Genomic DNA, 18,256 nt, shown 5'->3' on the forward strand with positions numbered 1-18,256 from the left:
GGGTGCACACACCCCGGCAGTGAGGGCTCGAACGTTGCTTTGATGGCCAAATTTTGCTTTTCAAGGGCAAAGCCGAGGTAGATGGGGAGAGTTTTGGGTGAATTTTGCAGGAGGGATGGGGCTGGGGCAGAGAAAGCTGGTGGCGACTGGGTGATACGCATGAGGTAGCATCGCCTTTGCTGGTTCATTAACTGAAGAAATCTTTAGGATCCAGAACTACCTGGTCCAACCATGAGTGGGAACATGTTTCACTGATCTGTGCCTGCGAAATTAAGGCCTCCCATCATTACCCAAAGCCTTGCAGCGTTTCCTCAAACCACAGAAATGAACACCTGTACCCAAACGTGACCAGGAGTCCCCAACACCCCCCGCCATTGTAAGAGTGGAACCTCTTTCCCAATCCTTTCTCCAAATGATTTTCTCCTAAACTAGCTCTGTCTGAGGTTTTCACTTCTTCCTTTCCTTTATGAGTACCTCCTTCAGATCAGTCCTTGTTCAGAGTCATCTGTCACTGAATTTCGATCCTCATTGGAGTTAGCAGTGGTTTGGTTAGTGACTCAACATGCACAGCCACTTTTACCTCTTCATATTGCAAAATACCGTGCTTGAAAATGGCAAGGAGTACACTTTGGAGGCCGGCAGTTGAGTGACAGCATGCCAGGAACAGCCTTGTGACAGCTGCTTGTTACAAACCTACAGCCACAACTTAGAGCTTTCCTCTAGCTCTGTGCCGTGACACAAAGCAATGCAAAGCAAAAGCATTGTTTCTTCTGCAGTTCTAAACTTAATTCTATCTCAAGTAATTTATTTTGAACTTTCATTAAAGATGAGTTGCAAAAAGCGGGAGGGGTGGGGGGAATGAACTAATGTATCAAATGCGTATTACAAAGCAGCTTCCTTGGAGCCTTAGAAATGCCCTTCTGGGTCGGACCAACGGTCCGTATCCCATCTGGGGCAGTGCCATAGGAGATGCCATTTAGCAGAGGGATGTGAGCTCTTTTTACTTGTGCCATTTGTGTGTTTTACGCACCCAGACAGACCTGGAGAATCCCTGAAGATGCACATCAGCCTTTTGAGCCAGCCTTGTAGCCTACGCCTTAAACTCTGGAACATACACAGAGGTACTAACAATTATGCAGCATCGGCGGTTACAATTACCGGTGTAACCTGTGGAGCTGTAATCCAGTCACTTCATGGAGAGCATGTTTATAGCTTGTTTGACTTACATTACTGTAATTTCCTGAAGTTACTCAGTTACACTGATGGACCATCCTCCGAAACTGCCTCTCTCTTACTGGAATTGTGCCTCAGTCTTACTGGAATGACAAAAATTATTTTGCCCCTGAAAATGCCCGTTTTGTACTCATTTAAGTTAACAGCACCCACAAAGCAACTACAGCTGAATTTGGTAGCGCTGATACTTAGGACTTCTCTGATTTCCACAGTATTTAAAAACATTTTCAACTGTCTTCAACTGATCTTTGCAAATGAGTTCAGAAACACAGTCCTTTTTGCTGGGTGTGAGACAAGGTAACTTACATTTTTTGATTTCTTTTGACTTGAGGAATAATTAAAAACTCAAACATCTGGACTGATTTGCTGCATCCGAATGACAGTCGAAAGCCATTTTCTCAGCATTTTCTCATGGCTGACAATTTCCATCACCGTCTTGTTTGGAAGAACTTTTGGCCTTTGCCAGTTTGGACAAGAATGGCAGATAATTAGGGTGTGGGTGCACTTATCATGTGTTTTAGTTTTACATGTGTATAAATGATGTACATAATATATCTATGTATCTCTATATGCACATCTAGATACATATTTGTTTTATTTTTCAGAAGATTTTAACATATGTTGTATTTTTTTCCTAAATAATTAAAAAAACACTCGCTGGCTCTTTCACTGTTTCCAGCTGCCGTGACAGCCGTGATCTAAGCAATTCCCCTTTCTCTCTTTCTCATGCCGGTGAGCTGCTCAGGCTGCTGTACGTTATCTGCTGTTGTGGCACACCTCAGAGCACGTATCAGCCCTGAGGTGACTTCCAGTCGTTTCAGGCATGTGAATATCACGCTTTGGCCGTGGCTTTGTAAAAGTCCTTACCTTCTCATGTCGCACAGATGTGCTGCACATTGATTGCCACCTCACAAAGCAACCAAAAATTTATCTTTAACATTCCTACAACCAAAATTACCACTTGATTCCCCAAATACTTTTGAAACAATGCAAAAAACAGATCTCCTGTTGCCTTCTCAGCTGCCAGTCTCAATCTCCATTTGCAGAACATTAGAATTTGCTAACTCTTCAGGTCTTTTTTTTTTATTTACATCTTCCCAGCTTTTGTTCTGGTTTTTTTTCCAATGTATAGATGAACTAGATCACTCGAGTGACCATCTTCTGGCCAAGATTGTCAATCATAAATGGTACCATTTTCCTCAGGCATGCTTCACTGTGACAGAAGATAGTGACGTGGAATTATTACTGTAGTTCGTGAGAGCGACTCCTGTTGATATTTTAGGTGATTAGATACGCTCCTGTCTTGAACTTCCCTCACTGCAAGAGTCTTCTGAGCATTTTGCCCATCCACAGGTTTCTGGATATTTGTTTGATGTATTGACCTATCAAGGTGAGTCACACCTGATGGAACTGGTTTTGACACTGGTGGTTGTTTCCCCCACCCCCGTTCAGGCTCAGCAATTATAGGATAAATGGTCTTCTGAAATCCCGAGTCTTGTGTTAGGATGAAAGATCTTCCATCAGGCACTACAAATCCTTTTTGGAAGTTTTGATTCACAGTATTTACTTCACCTCTAACAACATTTTGAATCCAAAGAGCTTTATACTGAAGAGATCCTTTTCCTTCAGATGCTTGTCACTAGGTCCTTCTCTTTTGAAATGGGAAGCACCCTGTTGTTCTGGGCAGTGCTTCTGTTATATTGTATCTTCACAAGCTGAATGCATGATTGCTTTTTATTGCTACTGAGCAACCTTTGAGTAAACATGAATGATTTTTTATGGCATAAAATTTGAAATGTTTCCTTACCAGCTATGTCTATTATCTGCCCGGGTAGGAATGTGATAATGATCTGTAATGCACACATTTTAAAATAGAACAAACTTTTTTCAACAAGGTGCTACTGCAGTGGGAAAAAAAGAAAGGTCTCTCTCCAATACTTGATCAGTCTTGACTATAACAAATTATACACGTTTTTTAACTACTTGAAAGACCCTAGATCAGTGTGGCTCTTTTGTATATGCATATATGTAATTGTGTTTTCCTTCTGCTGCAAGGTAGAAGTCCATGATTATTTCTGGATTAGCTACAGCTGATTATATTTTTCTGCATTAGAACTAGCAACCCAAACTGTCAAAAAATAGCAGCACGCATGGTGCTATAAGTTTAACTGAAGTCTTTGGCCAAAGAAACACCAGCCTTGTAGCTGATAAAGATAGGTAGACGTGAGGCTACACTTTGTACTGCTGTCATTTTTCAGTGGGGAATTATTTACCCAGGATTTGTGGACTCCCTTGAGGCAGAGGTGGTGATCTCTAAAGAGGATCGTTATTAAAAAGCCATCATGGATTTGCAAACCAATTTAATGGGCTGTTGAATGCCTTCTCCCTTGCTACTGATGTAACCTGCCAGGCAGCAGTGGTGTCTGTCCCAAATAGCCAGTGATACTACAGCAGCAAGAGCATGTCCGTGCACGCGCTCCCACACCTTTGTGTCCCGAGGAGGCTGCTTTTCAATGTATTTACTCATATTTACCTTGTAGGAGCAGAGTGGTTGTAGAGAGCCGTTCTGGTGATGCAAAAGAGAGCCCTGGGGGAAAACCAAAGCAGTGTGTGTTACCCCATCTTTCAGCATGAAAGGTGGGAGACTGTAGGGTAGAGCTCATGCAAAAAGTATTGTAGGACCCAACAAATCCTGCTGGAAACTGTGTGGAGGGAACCCAGTTCTCTCTTCCTAGGGGAATAAAGTTAGCATGAGTGAACTACAGAAGACCTGTACGGATCCTCTTTCGTTGCTGTTTGCACACTGCAATGCAGTACGAAGCCCGGAGGAGAGCCTGTGTAGTGGCTGCTCACGCTCTGCCTCAGCTGGCAAATCTGAATTAGCTCCTGAACAACGTAGTGCTCTCCCATCTCTTGTCTGTATTGCAGGACGAGGGATATTACCTCCTGAATCGGCTTGGGTGCTGCAGCAGCCCAGTGACGCAGACCCTGTGGTATGTTAGCCATACTACTTTGTGTCCGAGCCAGCTGCCACCTTCGCTACTCCATAAGCAAATCACCGAGCGCTGAACATGGGCCTTCAAGCACTACCTCTGCTGCATGTTCCCTAAACCCAGGGTCTCATCAGATCCTCAGGATCTCACTCAGCCAGATCGACAGCTCCTCAGATAGCAATCTCAATCCAGTCCTATTGCAATAGGATCGACTGCGGAAACGGCCAGATGAAAATTCCCGCCCACTGGCGTAGCTAAGCTAAGACTAATGCCCATCTGGAAGCTGGCTGTGCAGTCCAGGCTGAAGCAGCAGAGAGCAAAGCTATAGGACTGGATGTCAAAACCGGTGATTTCTCTGGCTGCTTTGTCCTGAGGGGCAATTAATGAGTAGGGAGATCAAGATGGAGCCTCCTTGAGTTCCGCCCCCTGCCCCGTTCTCCCCTGCTGGAATCCTTAATTTCCTCATTCCAGCCCTAACAATGTAACTATTATCACAACCACCTGACTCCCCAGGCCTGTGTCCCCACCCCTTTCGTGATCTCTCCTGCGTGTTCCTGGAAATTCGAGGCAGATGCAGCCACCTCAGACCAGTTTTTCTTCCGGCACCTGCTGCTCCCCAGCAAACAGAGATCACAGGGCTGGGCCTGGTCACCCTCTGAGCCCAACGCAGCACCCGGTACAGCGCAGCAGGCATTTGCTTGATAGACACAGATGCTCGCTGCTGCCCACCTGCGGCTTTGCTAGAGCTGACGTTAGGACAGCCTAGTTGACGTTTACCTCCAGTTTTGACACTGCCCCACGTAATTCTCCAGGTGCCCCCCTCAGTCACTCCCACCTCAGTGGTTTCATGGTGCTTCTGCTTCTCGGCTCTGCTCTGGTGATGGTGATCTTGTCCTCCTCTGGAATATAAGCTAGACGTTATGCCCTCAAAAAGGGAATCCACAGGGAATTAAGGCCTTAAAAAGAGAAGTTAATCCATAAATCCCATTTCTTTTATGGGTAAGGCCAGATTTCATAGCCAAATGGCTTGAGGGAACACTTCCCACCACACCCTTCTCAAAAGGCAGAGCAGAAGGCATCATCCCCCTTTCCCATCTCCTTTTTAATTGTTCAGACATGTTCAATTCATTCCTCTGCTTGAGAGGTTTTATGTCTTCCTAGGCACTACGAATCCTCGGAAGATCTCAGGCTAGCAGTGATGTGAAGCTCTGGAATGGTTCATAAGGCAAAGAACCTAAATTTTTTTCAAGATGTAGCTTGATTTTTTTTTTTTTTTGCTTTTCATCCTTTATTTTAAGCAGAAGAGGTTGGCCAAAAAAACATGAATCTTAGTCAAGCCATGTGACCACTTCTAGTGATACTGAGAAGAGTGAGATTTCGTCATTATAGTCACTGTCCCATTCTGTCACCTCCTTTTAACTCTGTATCAAGACTGAAACTGTTTCAGATACATCTTACATATAAAGAAGTTTATATCCCTGGGAAAATTTTGGGGTCAGGAAGGGATTTTCCTCAAGTAAGACACACAGGGCTGGGGGTGTGTGGGATTTTGCTGGGGTTTTCTTTTTAGAGAAAGAATCTTCCCCTGTAGCTTGAAAAATGGTCCACTTCACAGAGTCTAGGGCCTTTTGCCTTCCAAATCCCCTGCCAGTAAAGGATCTCAAAGTATTTGCAGCATACCTCCTGGTATGAGGCTGTGCATATTTGTCAGTTGAGGCAATTGATCTTTCATGCTAAGATGTTGATGGTATTTCATGAGAGACAGGTGTGTGAATATGATTTGGATATATACAAAAGTATAAAAAAAGAGAAAAAATGGAATTCATAAAGAAATCATACTAAGCAAACCCATGACTTCAGAAGCATTTGAAAAAGAGGAAAAGAAAATGGTAAAAAATGCTGTTGAAAACAGAGGAAGGGGAAGGAGCTGAATGAAAAGAACAGCGATGAATGAACTCAGAAAAAGAAGAAAACCGTGCCCTCCTTCCCCGCAAACTGCACCTGGTTGTGGTGGGAAGGTCTGCATCGCCTAGTGACACTAAAATACATGCTGGCAAGTTACATATCTCCCAGAGGATGACTCATGCCAGACAGTTTGCAGCACAGGAGGCTGAACTTAATCCACAAACTCTTAAAACAATGACGTATTGCCTTTCCTGCCTTTGCAGTCATTTTCCCTTCCTTTGCTGCACCTTATCATCGTTGGCCCAACCTCAGCTGTCCGTCAGCATTGTCCAGTCCTGCTCTGCTTCACTGACAGTAATTGCTTTGAGCCACCATGTGTCAGTTACTGTACCATACAATCCTGTGCCACTACTCCTCACTGTCATCCCTAACCCCTTCTGCCACCTCTTGCAACACTATGTCAGTACATCAACTGTACCTGTTGGGGCAATGTTGCTGTTCCCTCTTACTTCTCACTCCCCCTCTCAGTGTGACATCCCAAGGCTCAGGGTCATAATCCTGTTTTCCCACCTGATGTCTTCACTGCTGCTAACATCCTGCCCTCTACCTCTTGTTGTTTTCCAGCCAGTTCTCTTCTTCCCATTCTGCGTTGGCAACCTTTGTCATTTTGACCTGTTGCTTGGCATTGATGGCCTGTACCAACACCTACCACAACTGTTTTCTTCTGTCTGTCCAAAAGTGCTACCCCTTTTATATTTTCATCTTCATCACCTGAATTCACTCTCTGTCACCCTTTGCCATCCTTACTAACTGGGCATGCTCAAGAAAAATGGGATGAACACCTTTCATGTGGGATACAGAAACCATTGTTCAGTGGGGTAAGGGAAGTCACAAAAAGCATCTATCAAAAAAAGCTGAAGTTGTCTACAAATGGGAAAAGAGAAGGATATAAACTTTGGCACATTGCGTGTAGAAAGACAGTAAGTCAGGTCGAACAAAGCTTCAAGGAACTACTAGCAAAAGGAATCAAAACTAACGTTAGATCTTTCTTGAAACGTATCAGGAACCTGGCAGATGTTCTGAAGGGCTATGAGAGGAGTGCATAGGGGAGATAAGACCATTGCAGAAATCTCTGCATCTGTGTTAAGTGTTGAGTGACGAGATCATCCTGGCAGAACCCATTCTTCAGCAGGGTGGGGTTCACCAATGAACATGTCTGAAATTGAAGTGGCTGTAGAAAAGGCTGTTCAACACACTGAGAATGCGAACAGTAACAACTTGCTGGGAGCAATGGCATTTGTCCAAGAGTCTTAAAGGAACTCAAGAATAAAATAGCTGAACTGCTCCGAGCAGTGTGTAACCCATGCTTACGGCCACTGTGGTACCTGAGGAGGGGGAAGTGGTGAATGTGGTGCCAATTTATAAAGGCTTTATATGGGCTCAAGAGGAGAATGGACAGCTTCATGGAAAAGAAATCTACAGAGGGTGAATAAACCACAGAAACCACATCCAGTCAGGAAGTCCCTGACCTGAAAATGTTTGAAGACTGGAAGAGTATCAATGAGAAGTATGGTACGTTTGCCCTGTTCATCTTGAGCTTTCCCTGAGAAGGAAAGAGGAGGAGGCTAGAGGGAGAGAAATCAGGGAGAAATCAAATGCTTATGGTGAGGAATGAGTGAAGAGGGGGAGAGGATAAGGTGAAAACATAAACCAGAAACTTAAGAGGGGTCACAGAGCACAGCATCTGCAACAGTACCCACTGCTTCCTGAAGGCGTCTGAGTGTGCCAGGTGGTGGATGTTGCCCCATGGTCCTCTGCATAGAGTTGTAACAGCACAAGGCTGTGCAATCACCAGGAACACCCCTGCAATCAAACATCCTCCTCCTGGAGATGCAGGTGGCCAGTTTGGCCAGGGGCAGGTGGTGGAAGAGGTTCTGGGACTTCTTTGGGCTTCAGATGAAGATAGCATGAATAAAAAGGTGAGAGGTAAGTACAGTTAGAGTCTAAAGGGTCTGAAGGAACCAGAAGAAGGCCTGAGCCTGGCACACCACTCCATGATGCTTGTGTCCCCAGTGGGCTGTGAAATCCATACTATCATCTGCCAGCCTAAGGGTGGTGCGTGCTGTTGTCCATCTCCTGAAGATTTGGATGCATGCTTGGATGAATGCTGCCTGGTAGCATTGGAGCCAGCTGGGACCTGCAGAGTTGTTAGCTCTTGCTGTAGGATGTAAGGGGTATTGTGGTCCGGGCACTTTGACCCAGCTGCTGGTGAAGGGGACAGTCAGCAGTGACAGAAGGGTGTGTTTATGTCAGCACCAGAAATGAAGTTGCTGGTGGTGGCCCTCTCCTTTCTCCTCTCCTGATTCAGGGGCTCTATGGGCAGAGTATGAGAGAAGGATCTCCCAATGCTGTGACCATTGCATCTACCTGGGGACATGGGTGGGGAAGGTCCTCATTCCTCTGCTGTCTCTCCTCACCAGGAACTGCTGGCAACTACTGCTGGTCCTGGAGGCTGAAATCAACCCTCTCCACTCCAGATATGCTTTTTGAGCTTCTCAGCTAATTTTTCATCCCGAGGGGGCATCTGCCATTTTTCAGCATCTGCTCATCATTCATTGAAGGAGATGCATGGGAACCCACCATTCTGTGTGCTGGCAGAAGCTGAATTTTCAGCTGACCTGGGAGGAGAAGCATGTTTTTGCAGTGGGTAGGAGCTGGACTGATTTAGCATGACACATATGCTGTGGAGGGAAGCATGTGTCCCATGCTTTTGTCTGGGACACAAGTTAGGGGATGGTTGTAACAGAGCTTTGGGAAAAGAAGAGCCCAATTCTTTCCCTTTTTCCCTTTTTCCCTTTTTCCCTTTTCTTTTCTTTTCTTTTCTTTTCTTTTCTTTTCTTTTCTTTTCTTTTCTTTTCTTTTCTTTTCTTTTCTTTTCTTTTCTTTTCTTTTCTTTTCTTTTTTTTGAGAAGGGCAGAGTGCGGAATATTACAGAAGATCCATTACCCATTGTAGCTTGTCATTGCTCCTGTCAGTGAAGTCCAGATGAAGGATAGGCCAGAGAAAGTGATCAATGCAGAAGATTGCTGTTACTAAGAAAAGCAAATGCACAGTGCTAAGTGAAGATGTGTTTTTGATCAGCATTTCGTACTCTTCACAGAGAGAAGCCCAGGGGCAGTGTTCCTGCAGGCAGTGCTAGGGAGGAGAAGCAGCCATTATAGCTGTGAGATGACCTTCTCTATGAAAAGAGGTATCCAGCTATTGAGAACTACCTGATGTCCGTGGGCTTTCAAGAAGCTGCAGCCATGTAGGAGTCATCTTACTGTGTACAGGTGTGAATCCCCTGCTGCTCACTGTGTCCATCCAATGGAGGACTGTGATGACAAGCTCTTGCAACGGAGCTTGCTGCTTCAAGCTTCTGATCTGGAAGAAATGCACAGTAGGAGAGCATGAATGCTGGCCCTGATGCTTTGTCCTGGCCCACCCCTACCAAGCAGGTTGCAGTGATTCCTTGCAGTTCATTGACCAAGATGGGGGAGATGTGGGAAAGCTTGGTATCTTTTCTATGGTCAGCGTGGAAATCGGTTTCCTGTTGCATGCTAGGCTTGAACAAGTTACTGTCCATCATTGCCTGGTGGACTATGGGAGAGGGGTTTTAGCTTTGAAGTGCATGAGGCACTTCACTGTCTCTTCTAGTTAATGCATGTTCTCTTTGAGGCACATACCGGCTGAGCTTCAGCTATGTTCATAAAGTGCATCTAAACCAACGTAGTTAGACTGCTGGATCTATTTTGCTAGCTTAAACTGAATGAGGAGGGGCATGATCAAACAAGGGGAATCTATGTGGAAAAGATAATCTTGAGCTTGGCTTTGTTGTTTGCAATGATGGCTCTTTCAATACCACATGAGAAGTTTTGGCTTGTCCATATGCACAGTACAATGCAGCCACAGACCCTAAGTAATCTTGTGTTGACTCAAGTGCAAATAACTTAATCTTATGTTTTGCAGGTTGACAAAATCCGTATCAAATTTCATGTCTTATATCAAATAATTCTCCTAAAGAACTTGTTTAAAACATCTACATTTAATACTTATTTGTAGAGACACAGTATACGTGTCTCTACGTATAACGGCTTGGTCTGACTAGCAGCTAATCAGATGATAACCAGATTCCTGCTTCTCAATTCACGTGGCCAGGCATTGCTGCCATGTGGCACTTGGCCACAGCACGTTCGACCTTGGAAGGCAGCGTGGCTCTCTCCCAGAGATGCAGAACATATAATATTATTTATACATGTCTTTACAATGCAATCAAGTTTATCTTTGATGAACTTTCAGTCTCTTAGTGCTATTTTCTGTAATAAGTTTTTTATATTTAAAATATAAGGAACATTGTTGTTAAACACGTCACTTTGTTTATCAGTAAGAATTACTTTTTCTACTTTAGGTTATATTCTTTACTTGGTTTTGTGGTTTAAATTGAGCTTGAGACCTTCAGGGCCTCAGTAATTGTGGACTCCCCATAGCAAGTCTAGTGGGGAGCATCAGAGAGCAGGCAGTCGAATAAAATCAAGGGCCATGGTATATTTCTCCTTATGAGGAATACAGCCACTCCTAACGCATTTCTTGCATCTCTCCCTTATTTTTTTCTTTCCTTTATATCAGTTTATGGGTCAAAAAGGCAGACAAACCACTAGCTCTCACTTCATGTGTAACACAGGCCTTGGAATTTTACCCAGTGTCTCTTTCAACTGATGCCATAAACTTTAAAAAAAATTATTATTAAAGGACAGCTTGAAAAAATTAACATGGCCTTTATTTGAAGACTTTGAGAGATAGTTTACCATTTTTATTGACAGATGGCTAGGACAATCATTCTCATCGTTGAGTATATTATGTCTTATTCTACTCTGAACATGCCTAAATATAACTTGCAGCTGTTGATTCTCACTGTGCCTTTCTCTGCAGGTTACGGTGCCACCAGTACTCTGTATTTTCTGTGGTGTAATTGAGAGATACTGGTTTAGTAAGACCAGAGTAATGTCTCAAAGTGCCCCCTGTAAGGTGTTTTCTGACCTTCCTAATTGGTCCTGTCATTTTGCTCTGGACTACCTCCAAGCTTTTGACATATTAAAAAACCATGTGGGCGTCTGCACTGCCGATGGGTGTTGCAGCTTCAGGCTTTGCTGGGCTTCCGACTCGGCGCTGTCAGTCGCAGGGGACAGTGACTTCTCCAGTGGTTGCCAATGAGGTTCCTGCTCTTGGCACCTTGTCCTTCCTCCCTGGCTGCACAGGAGCCAGCTATCACACTCCCACCAATTATCTGGGGGTGTCTCTGAATGCAGCAGGCAGTACAAAAAGCTTCTGTGAGTCCTGCTCCACAGTAGCAGCCTCTGGGAGCGAGGGGACATTGACCCGTATTGACACCACGGGTCCCTTGGAGCTCCCCTTCCCGAGTCCCAGGTGGTTTACCCCTCTGCGCGGGGCTCAGCCTGCCTGTTCACCGGCCATGGAGCCACGCAGTAGGCCTGAGTCCACAGAGCGGTGTGGGAGATGCACAGACAGAAGACAACCATTGGAACTAAAAATACTTACTTATTGGCAACGCATCAAAAATGAAGAGGAAATGATACAAGTGAAAGCTGCTTCCACCAGCAGTTACATTCTGCCCATGGTCACTCTTACGTGTTCCCACAGGTCAGGCAACTGATAGGGATTCAGGGATCAACAGCATTGAGACAGCGTGGTGGTCCAGTACCTGAAGTGACTCCGCTGGCATTACTGAGCATCTTATCTTGTTTGAGTATGTTCAGCTGGCCAGGTGGCTTGTGTTGATCTGAAGGACTCCCTCCGCTTTAGCTACTGATCTTGCCATTTGCAAATTCTGTCAACAATATTTTTTACAATTGTTATCTCCTGATGCAAATATTAAACAGCACAGTTCTTGCAGAGAAGCACGTGCTTTCAGCAGTGATTGCTGCTTCTTTTTGGACAATGAATTTTTGCAATTTGTCTGTTAGCTAGTAATTAATCCATATAATGCAAATTATGATGTATACATACACTATTATTTTTTCTTCAGAATTTACAAATTTCTTGGTTTGTTAAATCTGCACCAGTGCTTTTATCAACCAAATAATATTTCTTCAAAGAATGAAGTCAGGTTTGTTTCTCACAACTTTTTTTTTTTTTTTTAACATACTAAATTATTGTTATTTTCATTGTTGAAGCCTTTGTTAGCTAACTTGCAATAACTTCACACTCTCTTACCTATGATTATTACTACAAAACCATCTAACAGTCGGTGTCTTCTCGCTTTCTCTCTGTGAACGCTGGCCCAAAAAAAAAATTGGGATTTCTCTAGTATGCCAGGATTTTTAAATACCAAACTCCATTGGGCCAGGTGCCTCCTCAGCCAAATCTTTTATGATTCTGAGATGCAAACTTTCTGATCTGAAAATACTCACTCTTAATAGATGCTGTTAAAACCTTCCTTAGTTTGCAAATAGATTAGGAAGTTGTTCACCATCCTTGTGTAGTATGAATACAGAATTCTGTTTCTTTCTGTATACAAACAACTATCTTCTCTGTATCAAAAAACCTCCATCAAAAATCTTCTCTATCAATCAACAGTTTTACCTATATCCACCCAGCAAGAGCCTAGGCCGTTGCTAGCATTTCTTGGTTTTCAACGTATTTTGAAAAAACTCCTTCCAAGTGCCATTGCCACTTGCAGCAATCCAGTTTTTCCAGATTATTTTGAACACTCCTTATCACCTTGTATGCTTCATAAATTCTTACTTTTATTGTGTGCCATATACCTCCTTTCCATCCACACTTTCCTTCTGCTTTTTTTCCCCCCTGTTTGTTATATTCAAGATTTCTAAGTGTTACCTTCAAATTCCCTGTTAGGCAGGAAAATTGTTTAATTGTGTCTGTCTTTTTCACAACAACAGAACCACAGGTCTTCTCCACCTTGTAAATTTCTAGCAGTGAAATTTCTATTAAAAATTTTATTGTAGCTTTCTCCTGGAGAGTCATATTTTTCTGATTGCTTGATTTGTGATAAGTTTAACCCACAACTTCCTCTGTTTGAGGATTTACCATTTTGAAGTATCAATTTTGCCTACATATTTGCCCAACTTCAGTTAAAACACATACATACATAAATATCTTAAACACCTGCCTCATAGACGTTAACCAAATGTACCTATATACATCTACAGATACATACCTACATACATGTGTAAATATGTAAGGTTGTATACAACCTGCTTACAACATGTACACATACATACATATCTGTATACACACATACCTATATACAGTCATACAAACACTCATCTATATACAATTTAATTTTCCCTGAAACCAGAGAAGAGGCATTTCTAAAAACGAATGCATGTTGCCTGTGATGCAGCATCCCAGCAAAGAGCTGCGGCTATCGATGTTGCCCTCCCAAGATGAAGACATGTTTTTCTGTGAGTCCACCTCTGAACGGTCACTCGGCTCCTCCACCAAGGGCAGCCCTACCCCTCCCATACCGAGTAATAGCTCTGTTAATATTTGGACAGGACTGGCTCTCCTGGTAGGATGTGTCAAGGGACGGGAGACAAAGGACTGCAGGTGGGTGACACAAGGGTTTCCTCTATTCTGAAGCCCTTAGAAGTTGCTCAGACTTTGGTTTAGCTGAAAAGGAGAGAGAAAAAAAGAAGATGCAGGAAAACCAAAGCGGTGCAAAACATCACCTCATGCTGCCTTCCACCAGAAATGAGTCTCCAGCTCATCCGCTCCCCACCTCTCCCTCCAGGATCCTGGGATATCCTGACCTCCATCTCTCCTGAGCGGGAGTGCAGGGGAGAGGAAGATGCTCCTTGCTGCATCTCGCCCACAAGGGAAGTGGCTCAACTTTTTAAACTCCTACCTGCTTTTCTCCTGAGCACAATGAAGAGGACAACGATGAAAATGGCGGTAGCAATGAAACCCCCCACCAGTCCTTCCGATCCCGTTTGCTCTGCAAAGGAAGAGGAGGATCAGTGATGTTAGGTTGGCTGGAGTGGCTGAACAGCCAGCGAGTTGTTACAGTTAAAGAAGCTCCCCCAGCGTGCATGCTCTTGTCAGGTACACAGATGTGACACGACACACGTGCGCTAAAGCTACACAGACCCAGGGCCAGTTATACTGGCTGGACTGATGTGTTGTAACTTGTTAAACTGCAGTATTGTTTGCTTTTCCCTGCTGGGTCAGGAGACACAGGAGCAATCTCCCATCAGCAGAGAGAGTGAGAACCCCAACAGCTCCAACGGGGAGATGGATTTTTTGCTATAGTTCTCGTTCAGCTGGAGACTGATGCTGCTCGAGAACGATAGCAAAAAACTGGCATCTAACTACTTGGGGCATGGCTGTTTTCTTGTACCTGCCCAGCAGTACAAACTTTTGTTTGTACCTACGTGCTACGTGCTACAAACTTGCTCTGTTGCTCCACTTTTGGTCATAAAATCTCTTTTCCCCTGAAGGAAATGAGATACTTGCTCTCCAAAAGCTTCAGGGAGTGAAATAAAAGCTGAGGAAGTGAAAGGGAAAGGGAAGAGGAGGATTCAGAGGATGGGTATGAGAGGACACCAGAAGGAAAGCATGAAGAAACAGGCAGATGTGGTGTCACTCACAGGTTTTGATCCCTGTGGCAGGTAGATGAGATGGGAGGAGGTCTGGGCAGGATGAAGAACTCACTCCTCTGCCTCTGACACTTACCTGGTGCCTTAAGATGGGCGCTCACAGAGATGGGCTCTGCCAGGGCCACGTGTGAAACATGGCAGCTGTGGCTGGCTGGTGCCTGTGCTGTGGCTGAGCTGATGCTGAGGTAGGAGGTGATGCTGTAGGTGCCATCTTGGCTTTGCCGGTGGCTGGAGAAACGTGCGTTTGAGAGGGGGATTTCTGCGTCATCCTCAGGAGTCTTCTGTGTCCAGCTCACCGAGACGTCCAGGGGGTAATAGCCAGCAATGCTGCAGGTCAGAGTAGTTGTCACATCTCTCTCAAATGACACCACTGCTGGAATGACATGAACTCTTGGAGGCTCTGGAGGAGATAAAGAGGGAATTGACTTATTGTTAGCAGAGTACAAAAGTCCCCATCCACAAGGGAGAGAAGACAAGCTGCCTGTGACAATGACTGTTGGGAGCGATGGGATAAGGGTGCAGGGCAAAGTTTCAGTGCCTGGGGACATGGGTGTCCTGTTGCCACCAGGCATTTCCCTTCCTCACCGGCCACATGCAGCTGGATGATGTGCTGTGCCTGGTGCAGTGAGGTGGACACCAAACAGATGTACGTCCCTTCGTCTCCCACGCTCACTCCTTGCAGGCTAAGCGACGCGTCTCCACTCCCCAGCAGCTCCACCACATCCACATGGACTTTTGGCTCCGCTGCTGGGCCTGTGCTCCCCACCTGATACCAGAAAAGGCTATGGCCACTGCCTTGGTGCTGCCTCCTCCACTCCAGGGAGGAAAATGAGGAGCTGGGAGCCAAGGCAAAGCGGCAGTCGAGGGTGACCGAGCTGCCAAGATGCGTGTGCAGGGAAGTGTTGCATGATGACGATTGAAATTCAACTAGAAACAGAAAGAAGGGCACAGGCAAGCAGAGAGTTAAACAGATTTGGTTAAAGAAGGCACCCTTGGGTGGGAAGGGCTAGTGGAAGGGCTGGCAGTCAACTCCCCACCCGGAGGAGGAGGAGGCACAGGTGCCCTATGTGATGCCCCAGGGTTCATGTGGACTGAAGAGCTGGAGGAAGCCAGCCTGGTGGGGTTAGCAGGGCAGGGAGACAGGCAGACACCAAGTGCACATCATGGTCTTGAAGGTGCTTGTCATCTTCAGGGGCTGGGGCATGGGAAACCCTGACAGGAGGCAGGGTGGGGGGCAATCTGCATGTCCGCTTTTTCCCTAAGCATCAACTCCTGCCAGCCCTCAGGTCCTGGTGGGAGGTGGGGCATAGGATTCTTGGGGAGGCAGACTCCCCTCCCCTCATGTCCCTCAGTGCTGTGGGGGCACCCCGGGCCACCTGGTCACCTGTGGTCAGCAACGTCCCCTCCTTGCTCATAGGAATCCTCAGCTTTGGGTGCAGTGTTGCATCGTGCTCCTCCTCCCAGCTGCTGCAGTGGGGTCCTCTGAGCACCAGGGCAATACTGATGCTGCTGGAGAGCTGCAGGGTGGCCATGAACCAGGAGGTATGGCAGGGCCCCTCGCCAGGCCGCTGGAAGCTGTATGGGGAGATCTCGCAGTTCACCTCCTCCCCATCACAGTCCGCGTGCAGCATGGACTCTGCGTGTGGGATGGATACCGACTGGGCTGTGAGGATATAGGAAGAGGTTTAACTGTCTGAATCCAAAAGGGGAAAGAAAGTGCAAGCTGATGAGACACATTATTTTGGAGGAGCATCATGCGCTGTTGGGGTCACTGAGAGCCCAGAAATGCCAGGCTAGGCTTAAACAGATGAAGGCCTGCAAAGAATATGAGAGGTTTGTCATGACTGTCTTACATCCCTCAATCTGTCGGTTGTATTTTATCCTGCCAGATTGCACAGAGTTCACTTTGGGCAAAAGAAGCTGTTAGGGAAGGAGTATAAACAGAACAGATTCCCTTTAGCTAGCTCAAGAAAGCAAGCTGTGTATGTGATATGCCCAGGAAAGACCTGCAACGTTTATTCTTTTTAGGCCTGAATCCAGAAACAAAGGGGACACCGAAGCATCCCAGGTAAGGAAAGAAAGGGTGGCAGGAAGGTGGGAGTGGCTGGATGTAGAGACACACTGTATCTGTGCCTTTGATCATAGCATGAGCTTAAGCATAGGTGTAAGCATCCTAGTGACTCACACGCTTTCCACGGACATCACTGGAAATTAACTCTATGTCTGCAGTGCCTGACAGTAGCCTGGCTGTAGTGTGCTTGAACTCACCCACATCCAGTCCACCCACAGCACTTGAAGGAGAGCTTGGACCCATGCTAATGGACCTTGCTGGACCTTCAGCTTCCTCTCTGAAAATATCTCAGAGCCTCGAATAAGCTTGTACTGAAGCACATGCTCGCAGATAAGCACTGTAGGCAGCGAACAAGACCACAGCAAAGTACGGGCTCAGACCTTTGCTTGACTGTGTTTGCAAAGTTACGTGCAAAGCAAGGGGAACAGAGGCTGGACTGCAGGGTGGCACCCATGAGTGAAGTAAGGAGAGCCAAGTCGCACACAGCTGGCCTTCTGAGCAGGACAGCTCTGCTTCGTGCCCACTTACCACCATGCTTCCTGCTAGCAAGAAACACCCGCGTGACTGAAGATGTGAACGCTCTTTATGGGTGCAATAATACTGTATAGTGGAATAATTCCTGAGTTATTTTTGACAAAGTATTTCCCAAGAGATAGGCAATCTAGGATAGCTCCAGTAGGAGGGAGGTGCCTCAACAGGGCATTCTAACATCTTCCACAGCCTTCCTCTCTTAAAGTCCAAATTGCCGAATTCAGGGAATCACGCGTGTAACGTTAGTGGCCGTTCAAAAATCAATTGTCTAAACTCAGTTAAAGAAAAATCTCATAGAAGCCCGATGCAGGTAAGTGGCCAAAACCCCGTCGGGCAGCTCTCCCACCCCAGATCTCCCACTCACCTGAGGCTTCAAAGACAATGGGAGAAGAGGAGTCAGGATTTTTCTGTGGGACTTTGTACTCAGTTACATCATCCAAGTTCCCATCATCTCTGACGCTGATACCCCTCAGCACGAGAGTAGCAGGATGCTCGCCAGAGGCATGCAGCAAACCTCTTACATCTTCCCCCACATAGGAGCAGCCCAGGGCAATATCCACCCTGCGAAACGGAGGTGCTGGTGTGGGAGCTTTCACTGGCCCTTTAGGGAGGGAAAAGAACCGGTTGAATGCGTGAACCCCACTGCAAACAAAGAAGAGCGTATGAGTTTCTCTGGGATGGGGGATAAATAATTGGGAGGCTGGGGGCTGGCTGCCACTTTGGGGTTGTTCTCCCAGCCCTGCTGGCAGTGGACCCCTCTAGCCCTGTGCCACCCTCCTCTGGCAATGGTGTTAACCTTTAGGAAGACCCTAGTTTTCCCGACCTTCGCCAAAGGGGTGGGCTGGGGG

The 18,256-nt window shown here is 45.9% G+C and overlaps 1 protein-coding gene across 1 annotated transcript in view; it reads right to left on the reverse strand.

Annotated features, from left to right (window-relative positions):
• Positions 1 to 13,432: 13,432 nt before the first annotated feature.
• The window catches only part of TAPBPL (TAP binding protein-like), a 5,696-nt gene continuing 872 nt past the window's right edge, over positions 13,433 to 18,256 (reverse strand). Inside the window, exons 2-7 of the mRNA XM_009330140.1 lie at positions 17,773 to 18,009; positions 16,191 to 16,469; positions 15,392 to 15,733; positions 14,883 to 15,206; positions 14,056 to 14,145; positions 13,433 to 13,820 (exon numbers count right to left, since the gene is read on the reverse strand). Coding sequence (XP_009328415.1) covers positions 13,780 to 13,820; positions 14,056 to 14,145; positions 14,883 to 15,206; positions 15,392 to 15,733; positions 16,191 to 16,469; positions 17,773 to 18,009 — 1,313 coding nt within the window. The 3' untranslated portion in view covers positions 13,433 to 13,779. The remainder of the gene's footprint in view (positions 13,821 to 14,055; positions 14,146 to 14,882; positions 15,207 to 15,391; positions 15,734 to 16,190; positions 16,470 to 17,772; positions 18,010 to 18,256) is intronic.

This window comes from Pygoscelis adeliae, unplaced genomic scaffold, assembly GCF_000699105.1.
Source record: "Pygoscelis adeliae isolate BGI_AS28 unplaced genomic scaffold, ASM69910v1 Scaffold120, whole genome shotgun sequence".
In the NCBI taxonomy this organism is placed as follows: domain Eukaryota; kingdom Metazoa; phylum Chordata; class Aves; order Sphenisciformes; family Spheniscidae; genus Pygoscelis; species Pygoscelis adeliae.